This window comes from Xenopus laevis, chromosome 3S, assembly GCF_017654675.1.
Source record: "Xenopus laevis strain J_2021 chromosome 3S, Xenopus_laevis_v10.1, whole genome shotgun sequence".
NCBI lineage: Eukaryota > Metazoa > Chordata > Amphibia > Anura > Pipidae > Xenopus > Xenopus laevis.
Window position 1 is genome coordinate 28,216,147 of NC_054376.1, and position 21,276 is coordinate 28,237,422.

The following is a 21,276-nucleotide window of genomic DNA, read 5'->3' on the forward strand; positions in this document are numbered from 1 at the left end:
ACCTGTGCCATATAGACTTTTTTCAATTTCCACCATTGCTCCATTGCTCCACAGCAGCTTGTTTATATGAACTATAGTAGTGTTTCTGAAGCAAACAGGTCAGTTTTACCAGTGCAGGGCAACGCTACAGTATATTTTTATTACTTTAAAACACTTACATTTTTGGGGGATACTGGTTCTTTAAAGGATAAGTAAACTTTTAAAATAAATCACTAACTGGCCAGCTCACCTTGCATAGACAAGCATCTTATTTTACTTAGTTTGGAACTGGCCCCCCATGTTATAGTGTCCAGTGCAAGAACCCCCTAATGAACCCTAAGCGGGCTAGTCGGTGCACACACAAGAAAGAAGTCATACTGTCACATAATCTATGGGATTTTGCATTACATTTGGATGAAACTTTGTAAACAGTAAAGGGAACATAAAAGCTATAGTTGAACAAGAACACACTAAACCAATTCAGCAGCCTTACCCAGAGTGCAATGCAAATAAGTGGCATGCATTTTATCCACCATGAACACACTCGATCTACAGTCTTCAAGCATTAGAAATGTTATATATGACAAGATGGTCTCTACAACTTCCATGTTGAGCCAATGACCTCTGCTTATTGCTGGATAAGGGTTAAATAGAGACTGTATGACTGATGCCTGAACAGAACGAGAGAAATACTGCTGGAAGCTCATTGAAAGTACCACTTAAATTGTTCCAGTTACCACCATACCGTTTGCTTACTGGGATTATTTGGTCTCATGGGAGCCCGTACTTAGAGGGACTGCCAGAAAATACTTAAGCTCCCCATAGACGCGACGATTCTTCTTGCCGAGCGACCGATTTTAGGGAAGCCCGACCAATCCTTCGAAATTATCGTGCGGTTAGTGGGTTTCTAACGATCGTACATCTTACGATTTTTCGGCCGACATCTGTTAGGAAATTGATCGGCCAGGTCAATAAATCTTTGTCGGCCCCAGTGCAATCTATCTATGTTTGCAGGGCCAAGCAGGCAGCTCCCCTTTGTTTTCCTGGCAAATTGGTCTTTTTAGTTGATGGACAATTCGTACGATCGTTCCGAGAAGACCGTGGATCAGGATCTGATCTTTTAAAAATCTCAACATCTATGGCCAGCTTAAGTGCATAAACTGTCAGCAGCCAATGTGGATGTGACTGCACTGTATATCAGCACAGAACACTCCACATACAAGTGAGTGCAGGAGAAGCTGCAAACACCACCAGGAAGACTGAATTTTTCCCAAACCCAAGGAAGACTTAAAAAGAGGTTCCCCCCCCACCGATCCTTATGAGGTAAGGGGGTGTCTCCAGTGCACATTTAGAACCGTAAAACCTTCCCTGAGTTACAAATACGTAAAGCATGGTATCCAAAACAGTTACTGATATACACAGCATGGTATCCAAAATAGAGTGGTGCAAAGACATGGTCTGCCATATTCACGCTCCCCCGTCCCCTCCCCACCAACAATTCCTTTCACTCCTGCGTCGCCAAACACTGCTCCTGATTATTGAAGTGTCCATTCCAGCGATCTTCCAAGCACTCCTCAGTTTTCAGGTGCAAATCAAAATCCGGTGGAGCAATACTAAGCAGACGCAGATGGTGGTGTCAGACTGCATTGTGCTGCAGACTGTGCTGAGAGTTCCTCTGGTTCAGAAGGCTGATGGTCTCATCCTCCAGAATTTCACTGTGCTCTGATAAGGTGCTATTTAGCTTGCGAGTTCCTCCATCCAGGGACTGGGGGCTGCTATCTAAGCGAGAGGACAGGAGTGCTCCTTGATACTGTTCTCGCGTGATCTAAGTGAGAAAGCAAAAGAAAGAGCAGAGAGTGAGCTGACAAAATAACCCAAGAGGCACCTCAACACCGTTTCTAATCATATTTGCCAGTTAACCAATAATAATGCATAATCAATCATATTTATGAGCATATCAGTCTGGGATGCACCGAATCCACTATGTGGGATTCGGCCGAATCTTTCATGAAAGATCTCTTGTACCTATATGAACAAAAGTGAGGGGGAAATTTACTTCCTCGTTTTGTGACGAAAACTCACATGGCTTCTGTTCCTAACCCTAATTTGCATGTGCAAATTAAGATTCGGGTCAGTCAGGGACAAAGATTCAGCCGAATGTGAATTCTGATGGAAAAAGGCAGAATCTTGAATTCGGTGCATCCCTAATATCAGTAGAAACAACACTGCAACAGACCAAGGGTAGACTACTAGGTTTCTTGGGGCAATTAAACCAAAATTTCACTGCATACAGTCAGGTTTCTTATAAAAACGGTACCCATTTTTTAAAGTGGGATTTTTTTTTGTCTTTACATCCCCTTTAAAAAGAATGCACACTTCCTTGCAAGCCCCTTAGCATGAGAGAAACAGCTCAGCGCAGAAGGCCCTTTTGGTTGGGTTAAAGGGATACTGTTATGGGAAAACATGTTTTTTTGAAAACACCAGTTAATAGTGCTGCTCCAGCAGAATTCTGCACTGAAATCCATTTCTCAAAAGAGCAAACAGATTTTTTTTAGTTTGAAATCTGACATGGGAAATCAGTTTCCCCCAGTCATGTGACTTGTGCTCTGATAAACTTCAGTCACTCTATACTGCAAGTTGAATTGATTGCAAACCCCCCCAGCAGCCTAATGGGAAGGTAACCAGATAACAGCTGCCTGGTCGCTCTAAGAACAACACTTAATAGTAAAATCCAGGTCCCACTGCGACACATTCAGTTACATAGTAGGAGAAAAAACATCCTGCCAGAAAGCAGTTCCATCATAAAGTGCTGGCTCTTTCTGAAAGCACATGACCTGAGATGCTCCTACACAAATATTATAAATAAAATACACTTGCTGGTTCAGGAATGAAATTTTATATTGTATATTGAATTATTTGTAGTGTAAACAGTGTAATTTAGAAACTAAAAACAACATCATAAAAATTGTGACAGAATCCCTTTAAGGACAGTTTCATACAATTGAGTTTAATAGGAGTGTTAACGGGTCTAAAGGGATTATCAATGCGAAGAGTTGATCGACTACTTCAGTCACTCTTCCAGAATTTTTGTATGCCATGGCATTCCCAAACTAGGTGGATGTAATTAGCTGGCGTGTGACTACATTTAGGGTATATTTGAGTTCATCAAATTTAAGCTGTGAGTAGTTAAATAGGTTCTATGCAATGTCTAACAAAATTGTAACATTTTTTCCTACTACGGGTTTCCAAGATATCTGTCCACATCTGGTGTGAGATGTGGTACGTCCCAGGTCGATAGCTCGTATAATTTTGGCAATACCACATCAGCAGGTTTGTTCAGGAGAGAATAGAATTGGGATACTGGTTTAGACAAATCTGAGGTGAATCTATTCTACGGGGAGTAGTGGTAATCTTATTGTTGCCAAATTGCACTTTTAGAGCATGTCTGAGTTGTATATAACCAAAGAGCATCTTGTTAGGTAGATCATATTTAGCTTTTAGGTCATCAAATGAGAGTATTTCTCACTTTTCAGTTATGTGACCCAGGTACTTGATGTTGTATTTAGCCCATAGTTGTGGGTCGGGATAGATTTAAAGTGGGGAAGTTGAGAACTATACCATAGAGGGGTACAGATGGAAGCATTGGAATCATCTTATGGGAACCGCGATTTGTACAGTTGCTTTTGTTAATGGAGATAATCTGTATGATCCTGGGTGGAGGAAGTTTTTAAGGGCTTCCTACGAGCCAGCTGCTAAGGCAGCAATAATTTTATCAGCATTTTGAGGTAAGAGGCTGCTAAGCCACCCATGTTGGAGGGATGTTGTAAAGTAGATAGTCCAGGGCAGAGAAGAGGCCCAGTACAGAGTTAATAACATGCTTTTTAATTTAAGAAAGCAGTTGCTGGGGAGGGTCAATGGGGCTTGACAGAACAAGTAGGTAAATTTAGGATTTAGAATCATTTTAAAAAGGTTTATCTGTCCAAAGTCAATGGAAGTGATCCCAATGCTTTAATTTTAGCTTTCAAAAGGGAAAGTAATGGAATAAGGTTAAGGTATTTGGTCAGATCTCTATAAACGTGAACACCAAGGTATTTAAAGGAGGATGCCCACTGTAGAGGGGCTTCATATACTTGGTTATTAAAGAAGAAGGAAAGCTACCATGGCTGTTTATTGCCAATAGATTAGCCACAATACTGCATGCTAGAACACCATATTTATTCTGCAGAATGCTTTACCATACCTGATTAAACAGCTCTAGAAGTTCTCTGTTTGTTTAGGATAGTAGCTGCCATATTAGCTTGGTGTGACATCACTTCCTGCCTGAGTCTCTCGCTGCTCATTCATAGCTCTGGGCTCAGATTACAGCAGGAAGGGGAGGAGGGAGGGGGGGAAAAGGGAGAGGAAGTGAGAAGCAAACTGAGCATGCTCAAGCCCTGCCCTGGAGGTTTAAACTGAAAACAGGAAGTCTGATCCAGAAGCCCATGTGTACAAAATAGAAGAAAAGAAATGCTGTGTTTCTTTTGACAGAGGACCCAGAGCATCATTACAATGAGGGTTTACTGGTGTATTTATATAGACCTTTCTGATAAAGCTTACTTAGTTTTAGCCTTTCCTTCTCCTTTAAGGGATCAACTGGAAAGACTTTGCCCCAGTTGATATTTAAGCCAGAGTAACTTGTATGGCGGTTTATTAAGAGGGCTGGACCAACAGCATCATATAGATTGTCAAGGAACAATATTGTATCATCCCCATGCAGGCTATCTGAAACCTACTGTTTTTTATTAGCTTGTTGAGATCTTCATTAGATAACTTAAAGCTTAAAGTGGTGGTATGCCCTCGTTTATCGCGAGTTCAATGAACAGCGCTGAACGTACTTTTTCCTTTAATCGGGGGGGGGGGGCGAAATTTATTTATTTCTTGAGCTAGCTCTAGCAAGGGCAACTCATCTCCTGCAAATGTGCATACTCTGTACCACTACTTTTTAGCTATTTCCGAAAGTAGCGACACAGAGCACATTTCCCCAGCAGCGATTCACATGTCAGCCATTGGGGAAGCATTTGGAGCAGATCAGCAGCCCACACTAAAGGAGCTTAATAGAGAAGCAAATCTCCTTAGATGCCCTAAAGTCACTTACATCTGACGTTGTGTAATTGTGACAAAACAATTAAAAACATTTTAAATATAAAAGGAACTAAATAAATTATCCAATACTAAATAGAAGTGCCTACAGATTGACTATCCAGGGTGAGGAGAGCAATACCAAAGGGACAAAGGCAAGGAACATTAAACAAGTGGAAACTAGGACGCAGATTTTGCAGAGCTCTTACCTTGACAAACTGCAGATCACCGAGGGCTCGCACACTGAAGTCTGCCATGTACTGTGCCTGAACGATAAGCGGAGTATTACTGCCACCGATTGTGGAAGAGATGGAGTTAGATCTCTCGTGACAACTCAGGGAGATGGAGCGATTGGGGCTGCTCATGTGGGATGGGGAGCGGAGTTCTGTAAAGGAAAGGAGAGAGAAGGAGTTGAGTGGCAGCAATTGGTTTGGGATAAACAAATAATTTTCAAAAAATATAATTCTAAGAAAACTTCCATTACGAATGAAACATTTTCAGTGGTTTTAAAGTTAATTGGTTTGAAACTGTAATTGAAACTGAAGCAGCTCCATTCTTCAAAACTGGTTCTGACTCGTGAAACAAATGTCCCAGAAGCCAGCTCTTCTCCAGCGAAAACTCCAATTCCAAAATGCTCAGGATGCTTCTTCACTGGTGTGTTAATCAGCTGATCAGATACATTATACTAAGGCCTATAGCACACCAGGCTGTTTTCCTTGCTGGGTGGAAAGTTGCAGCAGCACACAGGCCATTTTTGTGCTCTACAGCTGACTGGGCCCAGACTGCTCAATGGGTAGCTGAAAGATCTGGGTTCCTTTGCAAGGACATATGGTAGAACAGCAGGCAGCTATATTGCTTCATGTATTGTTAGCAAAAAAAGGTTGTACTCCCATTTGCAGCTTGGGGACAAGAGGCTGCAATGTTTCTTCCACCCATAACTTCTTTTAAAGAAAGAAAAATAAACTTAAGATTGTTATGATGTAGCAGTTATTAATCTTAAGTTACACTGTGTAGATAGCAAATAATTAATTCTACCATTTAAAACGTTATCCTTGAACCAATAAATATATATTTTGTTGTTGTAATAGTGGTGTGTAGTCAGCCATGTCATCATTATGTCTGATCCTGTGTCTTCCGTGTCTGGGGTGTCATTGCCTCCCAACTGTGCTCAATGTATCTGGGGCCAAAGTTCCCACTACCTCTCACTGTATTGAATGTATTTGGAATGTCACTACCCTCTGTCTTTCACTGTACAATGCATTAAGGATCTGCAGCCATTATTCTTAGAAGACAAGTTACCATTATTTATATCATGATCAGTGCATTTCATATTATCCGACGCAGTGACAGGCAGACAGGGCTGATTTACAAACTGCAACCCTGCCAAATCAACAGAACAAGACCAATTTGTTTTCCCATGATGGCTTTGGTCCTAGTGGGTACACACATCTGTGAAGAACCACCTACACTGCTTCAAATAAAGTTCTTTTCGTAGTTTGAAGGGGTGACCTCTGGTATGGTGACCCTCTTTATGGGTAAAAAGGTCCCCTGCTATTTGTCTATAATGTCCTCTAATGTACTTGTAAAGTGTAATCATGTCCCCTCTCAAGCATCTTTTTTTCCAGAGAAAACAACCCCAACCTTGACAGTCTACCCTCATAATTTAAATCTTCCATCCCTCTAACCAATTTAGTTGCACTTAGTCTCTGCACTCTCTCCAGCTCATTTATTTCCCTCTTAAGGACTGGAGTCCAAAACTGCACTGCATATTCCAGGTGAGAGATTACCAGGGACCTATACAGAGGCAAAATTATGTTTTCATCCCTTGAGTTAATGCCCTTTTTTATGCAAGACAAACCCCTAGGTCCTTCTCAGATAAGAAGCTCATGTTAAATTGGAGTGTATATTTACCCATTAAGTGAAGGGTTGAATGTGGCAGATTTGTGTCTTATGAAGCTCAACTATTTTTTGTGTGTGTGTGTGTGTGTGTGTGTGTGTGTGTGTGTGTGTGTGTGTGTGTGTGTGTGTGTGTGTGTGTGTGTGTGTGTGTGTGTGTGTGTGTGTGTGTGTGTGTGTGTGTGTGTGTGTGTGTGTGTGTGTGTGTGTGTGTGTGTGTGTGTGTGTGTGTGTGTATATATATATGTATGTGCCCAAGGCAATGGCAACAAAAGCTAGCACTTAAAGATGACATTTCCCAGATTGCCAGGAAAAGGTTTTGAGACGCAAGACATGGTATCTTCATGCAGACCTTGAATAGAGAGCAGATAATAAAGGCTAGAAAATAATACTGCCACAAACAGAACAGATCATTCAGACACTGATATAGCAGCTCAGGAACATACAGTTCTGACAAATAAAGAGGTCTTGTGATGATACACACAGTTCTAGGAGGGCCTATATTTCTCCAAACCATGCAAGGACAGAATAGATGTTGGGAGAAAAAGGGAAAAGCAGCATACTTGGTATCGTTCTGGCTGGTTAATAGCAAGGGATTAGTGGATTCATGGTATTTTGTTAGCTCATTTAATAGTTAATAGCTATGAGCCTTATCATAGCACAAAACCTGCTTTGGCACAGAAATACTGCTCCACTTAAGCCTTGTTACCACCTGCAATGAGAGAGATACTGGGGTTTTCTCCTAATGGGCCTGAAACTGATCGTCCAAAAATAAATAAATAAAAACTGGATTAAAGGAAAACAATACCCCCAAAATGAATACTTAAGCATTGTACGATCTCAGGAGGTGGCCCTTGTTTTTTTAAAATGACAATTTTCAATTAATGATTACCCAATGGCACATACTTCTAAAAAAGTATATTATTATGAAACTAGGTTATTTCCATGAATCAGGGTTTTACATATGAGCTGTTTTATGCAATATCTTTTTATAGAGACCTACATTGTTTCGGGGGTATAGCTTTCCTTTAAGCAACAAACAGGACTCCCCCCCCCCCGAACAATTAGCCAGTCTTCAGGCCACGTGTGCAAATATCATGCACATCCTATAGACACATGCAGGCTTTTAATTTACCTGCTAACCTGGAAAAGAGAGAGCCCTTTTTAAGGATAGTACGGGGATGGGCAGGAGCTGGATGGAATGGAAGAAAGTAAATAGGGGTGGGTGACAGCTTTGAAATAGAAATGAATGCTGAGGCTGTGGGTGGAATGCTTTAAAGGCAAAAAGTGGAGCAGGGTCTCACCAGGAGCAGATGGTGTGTTTATGGCCATAACGCCATAGTAGGAAAAGGCTCCCGATTCAAATTTCATATTCTCTTTGCCAGCTTCTACTTCAACTTTACCCTAAGAAGAAAACATATACATTTAAAAATTACACTTCTGTTGAGTAAAGTAGGTAAGTACCAGGGGATCAGGGCAATTCACTTTCATTACATTTATACATACGTTTTTGCTATAATGAGAAGATTATTATATAGCTGATCCTGCAATTGTGGCAGTCCTGTTCTGCTTTACCACTGGATATTAGTTGTCTTTATAACACAGCTTTCTGCCGCAAAGGCTATGGATCCCATATAAAACTCATGTTTACATCATAGTGGCCGTTAAAGTTTTGGGCGTTTGGAACAAAGAAAAAAAAAAAAACAAAAAAAACCAACCAACCACCTATTTTGCCAAAGCGAATGTATGAGAAAACACCAGTACAGAATACTAAAGAGAATAGTCTTATCTGCATAAAAAGTGGTTATTAAATGGGATGCAAAGTCTGCTACTGACAAATATTCATGGTGTAGATTTTATTACAGAACTAGATGCAGTGCAATCTGTTACTGTGTGTGTAAAAATTAGGGATGTAATGTTTTATTTCCTGTCTCAGCAGAGCAAATATTTATCAGTAGACCAATAAGCGTTTCACCAAATCCTCACCAAAAAATGAAAAGAAACAGCAGTTAAGAGTCACACATTGATTTTGTTATGTTGCTCACCTTAGGGCAAAGAGAGGCATATGATGGGCATTGAATTAAATAAGAAACAAAGGCAAGTTTGTCAACTCAGCTAGGACAACCAGCTATTTATTTTAAATAAAGTTACAAAAAACATGTTTTTCCTCCCATGGTCTAAACTTTCATATATGACTTTGACTATCATATTCACACTCTTGTATACAAAAAAACATTCCTTATTGGTATCGCTGCCATATTGCTTTCCTTAAAAAGGACGAGTGGAATCCTTCTTTGTGAAATTTATTGTGTGCACAGTTCATTCCTTCTATTTACTATGGTACAGGTATGGGACCCGTTATCCAGAATGCTCGGAAACTGGTGTTTTCCGGGTAATGGATCCGTAATTTGGATCTTTATATCTTAAGTCTACTAGAAAATCATGTAAACATTAAATAAACCCAATAGGCTGGTTTTGCCTCCAATAAGGATTAATTATATCTTAGTTGGGATAAAGTACAAGCTACTGTTTTATTATTACAGAGAAAATGGAAATCATTTTGAAAAATTTGGATTATTTGATTAGAATATGGGAGACAGCCTTTACAGAATTCAGAGCTTTCTTGATAGGTTCTTGATAGGGTTTCCAGATAATAGATCACATACCTATACTGTGGTAGCAATTTACTTTACCTTAAAGTGATGCGGACATTAAAAAGCTGCTCTTCAAAATATTAACGTACATTAAGAGTTACCTATACGTCACATGTTGATGCTTTTTCACCGATAGGTCTGCTTTGTGAATTACTTGCTGTTCCTAAACCTGAACCTTTTGCCATCGCGACCGTCCCGTCTCAACCTGTCAGTTTCTATTGCTAACGGACTACTTCTAAACAATTATGGCGGCCCCCTCAGAGAAACATGGGGGATCAAATGGATGATGTAAAAGCACCAGGCAAATACTTTTATGGTAAAATGATAAATAGTATGCAAAGACAATATTATGATAATTATAAAATTTTTAATTTCTGCTGTCAGTATCTCTTTAAATAGAAAAAAAAATACACCCCCCCCCTTCTGGCATGAGCGAACTCTGACCTGTCTAACATAGAAATACCTTTATCACAGATTCAAAGAAAACCATGAGAGACTTTTAGTCTTGGAGACAGACAAAACATATGCTTTAAATAGATTTTATATTTTTATAAATATGAAATTCTCAATTTAAGATCTATTTGAATGTATTTTGATTATTTATTGCATATATTTCTACAGGTATTCTATAATAGGGGCCAGCAACCTGAATAGAGACAGCATTACATCTGAAGGCACCTGTACAATTCCAAAACCAGACAGGCTACTTTGCTGTCTCAACAGAACAAGTGACTTAACCCTGGAATCACTATCAGTTACACATGACTCATACAGTCTGCTTGACATTGGAACCATTCAGCTATTTTTCAGTGACACAAAGGTGACATTAGGTAATAACCATGAATAAAATACACACTGATGCAGAATTAAATTAGACAAACATTGATGCAGTTAAAAAAAAAACCTAGTCATCCCTTGACAGAAATTGAGCTCACCCGCAAGGTTGTATAACAAAATATCCAACTTAAAGCAACAAATGGAGTTTATAAAGTAGCACAAGGGCAAGTCTGAGTAAAAGTTACATTTTAATTAAATTCTGCTCTGTCAGGGTGAACGCTCTTTAAGGATTCAACCATCTGAACTGGGTTGCTGGGATGAAAGAGCTACAACTCAGACTTTCCGTGTGCTACTTTATAACTCCATCAAATCTATTTTAATTTTTGTTTTGTTCGTACCCTTCCCTCTTTCACACCTAATAATCAGAGTATGAGCTCTATATAAACAAGCCCTTCCTTACTACAGTTGGTTGCGGGTCTCAGACTTACATATAATGCTTTCAATGTCACGGTCTGTGTGAGCTCAACCAGAGTACTGTCTCTTAATACTCTGTAGAAAGCAGTATCACTAATCATGGTTTAGTCCTTACCTTCATACAGCCAAACTCTCTCCACTTATTAGTCATGCATTGCCAGTATGGCATCTCACTTTCTACCTTTTCATATTTGAGTAATGCCACAGACAGGCCCAGATTGGGTTTCAAATTTGGCCCATAGGTAGAGAGGCTAAAACAGCACCCCACTAGCCCATACAATAGTGACTGTCTATGGCATCTTACAGCAGCCCCTCTGTCATTTGTCCAAAGATGGCCATAGGGAGGGTCTGACCACATTTCTGGGCACACTTCATATTATGGTAATGTCTAAATGAATTACTATTGTCCAAATAGGATTGTTCTGTTTCTGTCCCATGGGTCCTCCATGTGCTCATAGAATCTTAGGTGAAAGGAAAGTAATTAAAAGGCCTCCTGTATCCCTGTAATCAGTGATCATTTCCCTCAATCTTCCCCAGTACCTGCAGGATGAGTATGAAGTAATCTGCTGTCTTGCTGCTTTGGTACAAGAAGTTCTCTGGTGCCTTTTTATCTTCCTCATTAAAATGCAGTTCCTGAACCACATCAGGGTACTTGAGCAAGCGCAAGAGGGTTTTCTCTGAGACTAGTGCAGGTGCAAACAGGGAAACTTCTGAAAACAGCAGGATATGGAAAGACAGATAAGGCATATATGCCCGCACGGGGGGGGGTTTTTGCAAGGGAGGCAAAGGGTGTTTGGGGAAAACAAAACTCACCTGAGGACAGGAAGCGATGGGCAGCAAGGAACAGCTGAGGGGAGATTTTAACCCTCAATTCATTTTCTGGGTCCTTGAATACTGAAAAATCTTTCCTGTCTTGGCGACGCTTGACATATTTCTTACTGCGGTTATCAGCTGCAAAACAGGTTAGAAGGATAAAAGATCATGAGCTATTAGGAAACGAAAGGGAATATTTCATCCATAGGCAGAATATAAAATAAATAAATAAATAAATAGAAGAAGGGCAATGGCAAAGTATATATTTCCCATCCAAAGCACAAATACTTTATCAAGCAATGAAACACTTTGCCGAGTAAATGGGAAAGGAGTAATGGCCTGTGCTCAAGAGGAAGTGAAACTTGCCGATCCCTGTGTAGCCTTCTCTTGTGGCAGTTTTGGATCTCTGCCCTAGTTTTGGGTCACAACCGCACTATACATTAAAACAATATTTTTTTCCATTACTGTTATTATTATTATTATTATGATTATTATTGGTGACCTGAAAACTGCTACACAAACTAATGTGCACAATTCTACATGTATTTATATAGCGCCGACATATTTCGCAGCGCTGATTAAATAAAACCTAATTCTAAGCAATTTAAATTCTAAATGTATTTATATTGCGCCAACATATTTTGCAGCGCTGATGAAATAAAACATAATTCTAAGCAATTTATCGACTATACGGTCATTTAAAATGTTATTTGCCATTGAAAGTAGCAACTCTCTGCACTTCTGGTTCCGACTCCTAAAACAATGTAGCAACAGCCAAACAGACCAGGAGAAGAACCAACACCTGCTACACCACTGTAAAAAAGAATGAATACAATAATACAACTAATACAATTCTTAAACAATAAGTCAAGAGCAAAAAGAACCAGAGAAGAAAAACGATTTCCCAACAATTTACAATTCTGGAAAATTTGCCCCAAAGCCTCAAATCATGTCCCACGTACCTTCACTTTGTTTGACTTGTCACCACAAACCGCTACTGTGGAACTGCTACTGAATTACCATGGGCAAAACTTTCATTCACATCTGTAGACAGAAAAAAGCTTTGCTTCCAGCAGTTGACATCTGCTACAGCAGTGATCCCCAACCAGTACCTTGTGAGCAACATGTTGCTCTCCAACCCCTTGGATGTTGCTCTCATTGTCCTCACAGCAGGTGCTTATTTTTGAATTCCAGGCTTGGAAGTGAGTTTTAATTGCATAAAAACGAAGTATATTGCCATGTAGAGCCTTTTGTAGACAGCCAGTCCACATAGGGGCTACCAATACCCAATCAAAGCCCTTATTTTGCACCCCAAGGGACTTTTTCATGTTTATGTTGCTCCCCAACTCTTAACATTTGAATGTGGCTCACGGGTAAAAAAGGTTGGGGACCCATTTGCATCTGTGACTACTGAAAGGCATTAGAGAACCTCTACAGGTAGCTGGGTGCAGAAAATGTCAGTTAAGTGCATTTATTGCAGGCTGGTGTTTTTTTTAATATTAGTACTTTAAAATATAACATCGCCAGGGTGCACCAACTGTTACAGTTTAGCCCTGGCCTGGTTCCAGTATGTTTAAATGTGCCTGCAGGCTAGAAGTCAGCACACAAGGTGCAGAACCAGCCACTCAAGTACTGAGAACAGCCATATGGCACATAATTCTGTAAAGAGCCTTTTCTTTTAGCAGCATCATTTCAAGGCCACCAAACCCAATGACAAGACAGTGTTCAAAGCTTTCCATATTTAACCAATGTTAACGTCTTTGGACATATGTGTCACTGTAGCTTTCTCCAGTAATATAGCAGGTGGATTAGTGGTCCCAGACAGAAGGGAGGGGAACACCGCTAGTATGAAACCCAGCTGCTCAGTGCTAAATAGTGAAGTGACTGGTTTAAAAAGCACAATTATGAGTGCATTGGTTTTAGTTATTTTTGGTTTTACGTTATGGGCGATGTGCCTGTGTTCTAAAGGGATCCTGTCACCGGAAAACATGTTTTTTTCAAAACGCATCAGTTAATAGCGCTACTCCAGCAGAATTCTGCACTGAAATCCATTTCTCAAAAGAGCAAACAGATTTTTTTATATTCCATTTTGAAATCTGACATGGGGTTGGACATTAAAGGAACAGTAACATCACAAAATTAAAGTGTTTTAAAGTAATACAAAATATGATTCAGTGTTGCCCTGCACTGGTAAGGGTAAGTGCACACGCTATGATTCGGGGAGATTTAGTCGCCCGGCGACAGGCAGTGGATTTCAAGGTCAGCACTAAAAGAAAAACTTGCTCTGTATCCGGCAGCTTCTGAGCATGGACTGTGGAACATTACAATCAGAATAACAATGCACAAACTAACTTACTATACAAATCCGATTCATCCAGGATCTCAGACTTGATAATCTCCTCAATGACATCTTCCAGCGTCACCAGTCCCATCACCTCATAGAACGGATCCCCTTCTCCTTCACTGTTCACTATCTGTACGATAGCCAGATGGGACCTGCCTGCAAGGAGACATGTTCCATGAATAATTTGGGAAACAGTGTTCTAAGACCTTCGGCTCGGTATTCGGCCGAATCTTTCACGAAGGATTCGGGGGTTCGGCCGAATCCAAAATAGTGGATTCGGTGCATCCCTAGAATTTGCATCCTCTCCGTTCTCCCTCCTTAAAGGAGAACTATCACAAAAATGAAATGTAATATAGGCTTCATCATACTGAAATAAGAAACTTTCTAAATACAAATTCTGCATTGTTTCTGAAATAATCAAGTTTATCTTCATTATCCCTCTCTCAGCATCTGTTTCTCTTCATTCTGTCTTCATTCAGGAGTTGGGTGTCATGGACAGTTGAATTTAATATATCTTATAGGGGGGCTTCCTTTCCTAGCAGATGTATTAGAGCTCACTCAAATAACTGATTCCAGTACAAACAAAATCTAACACTAATCCTGCATGTAGAAAGACATGATGTCTGGTGATTTTAATAGAGTGAGCTCTAATACATCTTCTAGGCAAAAGGAGCCCCCCTATAAGATATATTGGATCTAACTGTCAATGACTATCTGACACCCAACTGCTGCTTGAAGACAGAATGAAGAGAGAGGGATAGTGAACATAAACTTGATTATTTCAGAAACAATGCAGAAATTTTAATTGATTGAATTTAGTACGTTTATTTCAGTATGATGAAGCTTGTATTAAAAATTCATTTTCGAGAAAGTTCCCCTTTAAAAAAAAAAACTGGATATTGGAAAAAAAAGATCCGTTGGAAAGCTAAAGGGTTAGTTTATATGAGGTCACTTGTTTGGCAGAATACTGGTTCCCCATTGGTGCCATAAAACCTGCAGCAGATACTGGGTGCTTGTGGATAGCACGGAGCTGTAACAATACCCAAGCATGTGTCGAGGCTGACAACAGAAAAACATTTGGCTGTGAATGACGCAAAAAAACATAAAATACTAAAACACACTCAATGGCAGTACAGAGACTATAAAACCGGAAACATTCCATTTACTCCAAACAAGCAGCGCACTTTCAACTGACACATTTTGGGGGTGAAGCCACATCTAACCTTTCTTAAACTCTTCCAAAACAGCATCCAGCTTGGTGTCGCTGAACACGAAATGGAGAGGGTGGCTGTAGAAGCGGGTAATGCTACTCAGGGGGGTACAATCATCTGGGTCCACAAAGGCAAGATCCTTGACATAAAGAATATCCACGATGTTGGAGCGCTCTTTCTCATAGACGGGGATGCGAGTGTAGCCACTCTCCATGATGCTGGACATGGTGTTAAAATCAAGCGTGGCATCGCTGGGCAGCATGAAACAGTCTTCTACTTTGGTCATGACCACCTCCACAGTCTTGGTGCGCAGCTCCAGAGCCCCCTGTATGATGTTCATCTCTTCGCGCACAAGACCACTATACGGCTCAGTCACCTGCAACAACAAGAAGAAAAGGTTTGTGCTCCAGAAAACAAAGGTAGACACGGAAAAAAGCCTGCCCTCCAGGATTACAATAGTCTCTGCTCTGATACAGGGTCAACCTTAAAGGAACAGTTCAGTATAAAAATAAAAACTGGGTAAATAAATAGGCTGTGCAAAATAAAAAATGTTTCTAATATAGTTAGTTATCCAAAAATGTAATGTATAAAAGCTGGAGTGACTGGATGTCTAACATAATAGCCAGAACACTACTTCCTGCTTTGCAGCTCTCTTAGTTTCCACTGATTCTGTACCTTTTCTGAAATAATCAAGTTTATTTTCACTATTCCTCTTCTTTCAGGAGTTGGGTGTCAGATCAATGAAAATCCAAATGCAGGACAAATCCACGGCAGTATTCTTAGACTGCAAAATCTTTTATTGGGAATGTAACCAGACCCAACATGTTTCGGGCTAGGCCCTTTATCGGCACTTGATAAAGGGCCTAGCCCGAAACATGTTGGGTCTGGTTACATTCCCAATAAAAGATTTTGCAGTCTAAGAATACTGCCGTGGATTTGTCCTGCATTTGGATTTTCATTGATTGACTCGATTGGGGCATCAACACAGGATACCCCGCAGGATAACCAATCAAACAATTAAACGGTGAGCTGCAGTTCATCTTTACTTACAATAGACTGTTGGGTGTCAGATGAATGATCCAATATATCTTATAGGGGGGGGGGCTCCTTTTGCCTAGAAGATGCATTACAGCTCACTATTAAAATCACCAGAAATCCTGTCTCTCTACATGCAGGATTTGTGCAAATTGCAATTATTTTATTAGATGAGCTGAAACTATGATGATACCAGTCAAGTTTGCCAAATAGGGGGTAGATTTATTAAAGAGTGAAGTTAGAGATCGCCACAGTCGGTTTGAGTGAAATTCCGCCACTTTCAGTTCATTCCTATGGCATTTTGAAAGGCATGATTATCAAAGGGTGAACTTTCACTCATTGATAAATATTCTTTTAAAAATCCCATAGAAATGAATGGAGAGTGGCAGAATTTCACTCTAGAGGACTCTGGCGATCTCTAACTTCACTCTTTGATAAATATACCCCAACGGGCTTTCAAATTCCAAAAGAAGCCAAGTCACCATCTCTCCCTACTATACCTGCTATCCCCCACTCCCTTCCCAGAGACTATTATCCCACTGTTACTATAGGCACCATCTCTCCCTACTATACCTGCTATCTCACAGTCACACTCCCTTCCCAGAGACTATTATCCCACTGTTACTATAGGCACCATCTTTCCCTACTATACCTGCTATCCCACAGTCACACTCCCTTCCCAGAGACTATTATCCCACTGTTACTATAGGCTCCATCTCTCCCTACTATACCTGCTATCCCACAGTCACACTCCCTTCCCAGAGACTATTATCCCACTGTTACTATAGGCACCATCTCTCCCTACTATACCTGCTATCTCACAGTCACACTCCCTTCCCAGAGACTATTATCCCACTGTTACTATAGGCACCATCTTTCCCTACTATACCTGCTATCCCACAGTCACACTCCCTTCCCAGAGACTATTATCCCACTGTTACTATAGACACAATTTCTCCCTACTATACCTGCTATCCCACAGTCACACTCCCTTCCCAGAGACTATTATCCCACTGTTACTATAGACACCATCTCTCCCTACTATACCTGCTATCCCACAGTCACACTCCCTTCCCAGAGACTATTATCCCACTGTTACTATAGGCTCCATCTCTCCCTACTATACCTGCTATCCCACAGCCACACTCCCTTTCCAGAGACTATTATCCCACTGTTACTATAGGCATCATCTCTCCCTACTATACCTGCTATCCCACAGTCACACTCCCTTCCCAGAGACTATTATCCACTGTTACTATAGGCACCATCTCTCCCTACTATACCTGCTATCCCACAGTCACACTCCCTTCCCAGAGACTATTATCCCACTGTTACTATAGGCACCATCTCTCCCTACTATACCTGCTATCCCACAGTCACACTCCCTTCCCAGAGACTATTATCCCACTGTTACTATAGGCACCATCTTTCCCTACTATACCTGCTATCCCACAGTCACACTCCCTTCCCAGAGACTATTATCCCACTGTTACTATAGACACCATTTCTCCCTACTATACCTGCTATCCCACAGTCACACTCCCTTCCCAGAGACTATTATCCCACTGTTACTATAGACACCATCTCTCCCTACTATACCTGCTATCCCACAGTCACACTCCCTTCCCAGAGACTATTATCCACTGTTACTATAGGCACCATATCTCCCTACTATACCTGCTATCCCACAGTCACACTCCCTTCCCAGAGACTATTATCCCACTGTTACTATAGGCACCATCTCTCCCTACTATACCTGTTATCCCACAGTCCCTTTCCAGAGACTATTATCCCAATGTTACTATAGGCACCATCTCTCCCTACTATACCTGCTATCCCACAGTCACACTCCCTTCCCAGAGACTATTATCCACTGTTACTATAGGCACCATCTCTCTCTACTATACCTGCTATCCCACAGTCACACTCCCTTCCCAGGACTATTATCCACTGTTACTATAGGCACCATCTCTCCCTACTATACCTGCTATCCCACAGTCACACTCCCTTCCCAGAGACTATTTTCCCACTGTTACTATAGGCACCATCTCTCCCTACTATACCTGCTATCCCACAGTCACACTCCCTTCCCAGAGACTATTATCCACTGTTACTATAGGCACCATCTCTCCCTACTATACCTGCTATCCCACAGTCACACTCCCTTCCCAGAGACTATTATCCCACTGTTACTATAGACACCATCTCTCCCTACTATACCTGCTATCCCACAGTCACACTCCCTTCCCAGAGACTATTATCCACTGTTACTATAGGCACCATATCTCCCTACTATACCTGCTATCCCACAGTCACACTCCCTTCCCAGAGACTATTATCCCACTGTTACTATAGGCACCATCTCTCCCTACTATACCTGTTATCCCACAGTCCCTTTCCAGAGACTATTATCCCAATGTTACTATAGGCACCATCTCTCCCTACTATACCTGCTATCCCACAGTCACACTCCCTTCCCAGAGACTATTATCCACTGTTACTATAGGCACCATCTCTCTCTACTATACCTGCTATCCCACAGTCACACTCCCTTCCCAGAGACTATTATCCACTGTTACTATAGGCACCATCTCTCCCTACTATACCTGCTATCCCACAGTCACACTCCCTTCCCAGAGACTATTATCCCACTGTTACTATAGGTACCATCTCTCCCTACTATACCTGCTATCCCACAGTCACACTCCCTTCCCAGAGACTATTATCCACTGTTACTATAGGCACCATCTCTCCCTACTATACCTGCTATCCCACAGTCACACTCCCTTCCCAGAGACTATTATCCCACTGTTACTATAGGCACCATCTCTCCCTACTATACCTGTTATCCCACAGTCCCTTTCCAGAGACTATTATCCCACTGTTACTATAGGCACCATCTCTCTCTACTATACCTGCTATCCCACAGTCACACTCCCTTCCCAGAGACTATTATCCACTGTTACTATAGGCACCATCTCTCCCTACTATACCTGCTATCCCACAGTCACACTCCCTTCCCAGAGACTATTATCCCACTGTTACTATAGGCACCATCTCTCCCTACTATACCTGTTATCCCACAGTCCCTTTCCAGAGACTATTATCCCACTGTTACTATAGGCACCATCTCTCCCTACTATACCTGCTATCCCACAGTCACACTCCCTTCCCAGAGACTATTATCCCACTGTTACTATAGGCACCATCTCTCCCTACTATACCTGCTATCCCACAGTCACACTCCCTTCCCAGAGACTATTATCCACTGTTACTATAGGCACCATCTCTCCCTACTATACCTGCTATCCCACAGTCTGTCGGGTTGGTAGAGATCTAGTTACAGATGTGGGTTCAGTGCCAGTCTGTATGTATATTATATCTATATGGTGAGTGGGCAGGGGCTGCTATTTTGGGGTGACATGTAGAAATATTAGACAATAGTCCCAGGAGTGTCACCTTGAGCATCTCGAGCAGCTTCTCCCGGTTATAGACGGTTCCGATCTCCTGGCCGAGGACACAGTCGAGCAGGCGGCTGACGGGATAGGCCACGGGGAAGGTGAGTACCATGAAGATGCGGGTGAGCCAGATGGTATTGGCCCCTACAGCCAGGCCGTGGCGGGAACACAGAGCCTGGGGCACGATCTCCCCCAGCACGACGATGCCCACGGTGGAAGCGAAGACGGCGGCCAGACCGGAGCCGATGAGCTGGTCGAGCAGAGTGGTGAGGGTGGTGTTGACCAAGACGTTGCCGAGCAGCAGGGAGCAGAGCAGGTAGTTGCCCTGGCGCCGCACCGGTTCGATGTTGGACGCGTAGCGCTTCTCTGTGTCCGTCCCGCAGCGTTGTACCACCCGCAGCTCCATCGGGTCCAGCGCCATGAGGCCCAGATTGAGTCCACTGAAGATCCCGGAGAGCGCGAGTAACACGGCGATAATACATCCCTGTAACCAGACCGGCAGCAGCGGCTTCTCCTCCTCCAACACCCGCAGCCTCCCGTCCGGTCCCGCGTGTAACTTCCAGGGCAGCCCGGGGCCTCGGCTCGTACACAGCACGTACACCCGGGAGCTCTGGCTCTTCCGCAGGGGCAGCACATCCAAACGCACCAGCGCCGCCGCGCCGAATCCCTCCTCGCTCGCGTTCAGCCGGGTCACGAGCAAGTCCCTAGTGTCCCCCAGGCAGCTGCGGTTGTCCTGAGAGCCCGGGGAGTACTCGGTGAACGCCAGGAGCTGCCCGCTGTGCTCCCGCAGGTGCAGGCCGTAAACTCGCAGCTCCAGCCGGCTGCCTTCCGCTACCTCCAGCTCCCCGTCCGGGGACAGCGCGGCGTGTCGGTCACTTCTCTCCAAGCGGAAGCCCAGGATGAGCGGCAGGTGCTCGGGCAGCGGAGAATCGGTGCGGGCAGCGCAGCAGGACAGGGGCAGCAGCAAAAACAATGCGCGGCCGAGCAATCCGTAGCAACGTCCATCAGACTCAGCCATACTACACTATGGGCTCTCCCAGGCCGGGGCCACGCCCCTCAACGCTACGAATGACGTCCCTTTTTCCACCTGTCAGACCAGCTCACGCCCTTTTACCGCTATTTTTTCTCCCTCTACCGCCAGGATTGTATTTGCATAACCACGCCCCATTGCTTCTCTGTTACACGTGCTGGGGTATTTCCTGCCACTTACGAGTGACACGCCCACTTATTGTAGTACACGCCCACTTCATGTAGAACACGCCCCTCTGTCAGTCGGCTCCCGCCTTATACTATTAACCAGTAAACCCCCGATTCTCTAAAGAATCGTTAATGAAAGAATGGTAACAACAGTGAGGCAGCAAAATGCGATGGGTGCTGATTCACTCGGCATCCCCAGGCAGCAACTGGCGACGCTAATTTGTGGGGATGTAGAGTGAATCTGTGCCTATTGCTTGTTATTACCTATCTGCTATTAGAATTCTTAAATTTTGAGTTTATTGGTAGTAAAGTGTTACTGA

At 42.4% G+C, this 21,276-nt stretch overlaps 1 protein-coding gene across 3 annotated transcripts; it reads right to left on the minus strand.

Moving 5' to 3' along the window:
- Window positions 1-1,389: 1,389 nt before the first annotated feature.
- Window positions 1,390-20,944, minus strand: cnnm4.S (cyclin and CBS domain divalent metal cation transport mediator 4 S homeolog). Of its 3 annotated transcripts, XM_041588142.1 has the most exons (8): window positions 19,761-20,938; window positions 15,279-15,642; window positions 14,068-14,211; window positions 11,712-11,849; window positions 11,439-11,608; window positions 8,298-8,397; window positions 5,307-5,482; window positions 1,390-1,804 (listed from the first exon to the last, which is right to left on the minus strand). In XM_041588142.1, exons 1-8 carry the CDS (start codon window positions 20,775-20,777, stop codon window positions 1,616-1,618), a joined length of 2,298 nt encoding a protein of 765 aa, XP_041444076.1. In that variant the 5' UTR covers window positions 20,778-20,938; the 3' UTR covers window positions 1,390-1,615. The 3 variants fall into 3 exon arrangements, with proteins under 3 accessions (XP_041444076.1, XP_041444077.1, XP_041444078.1); XM_041588144.1 differs by lacking the exons at window positions 1,390-1,804; window positions 5,307-5,482 and adding an exon at window positions 8,027-8,185 and having other exon boundaries at window positions 19,761-20,944; XM_041588143.1 differs by lacking the exons at window positions 8,298-8,397; window positions 11,439-11,608 and having other exon boundaries at window positions 19,761-20,940.
- Window positions 20,945-21,276: the final 332 nt, after the last annotated feature.

Excerpts from the sequence above, each read along its gene's own strand:
- cnnm4.S (XM_041588142.1), bottom strand. The coding sequence starts at position 20,777 with ATGGCTGAGTCTGATGGACGTTGCTACGGATTGCTCGGCCGCGCATTG. Across the intron at positions 15,643-19,760 it reads AGCTGCTCGAGATGCTCAAG|GTGACTGAGCCGTATAGTGG; the intron begins GTGACACTCCTG and ends TTGTTGTTGCAG. Across the intron at positions 11,850-14,067 it reads GGATGAATCGGATTTGTATA|CTGATAACCGCAGTAAGAAA; the intron begins GTAAGTTAGTTT and ends CCTGTTTTGCAG.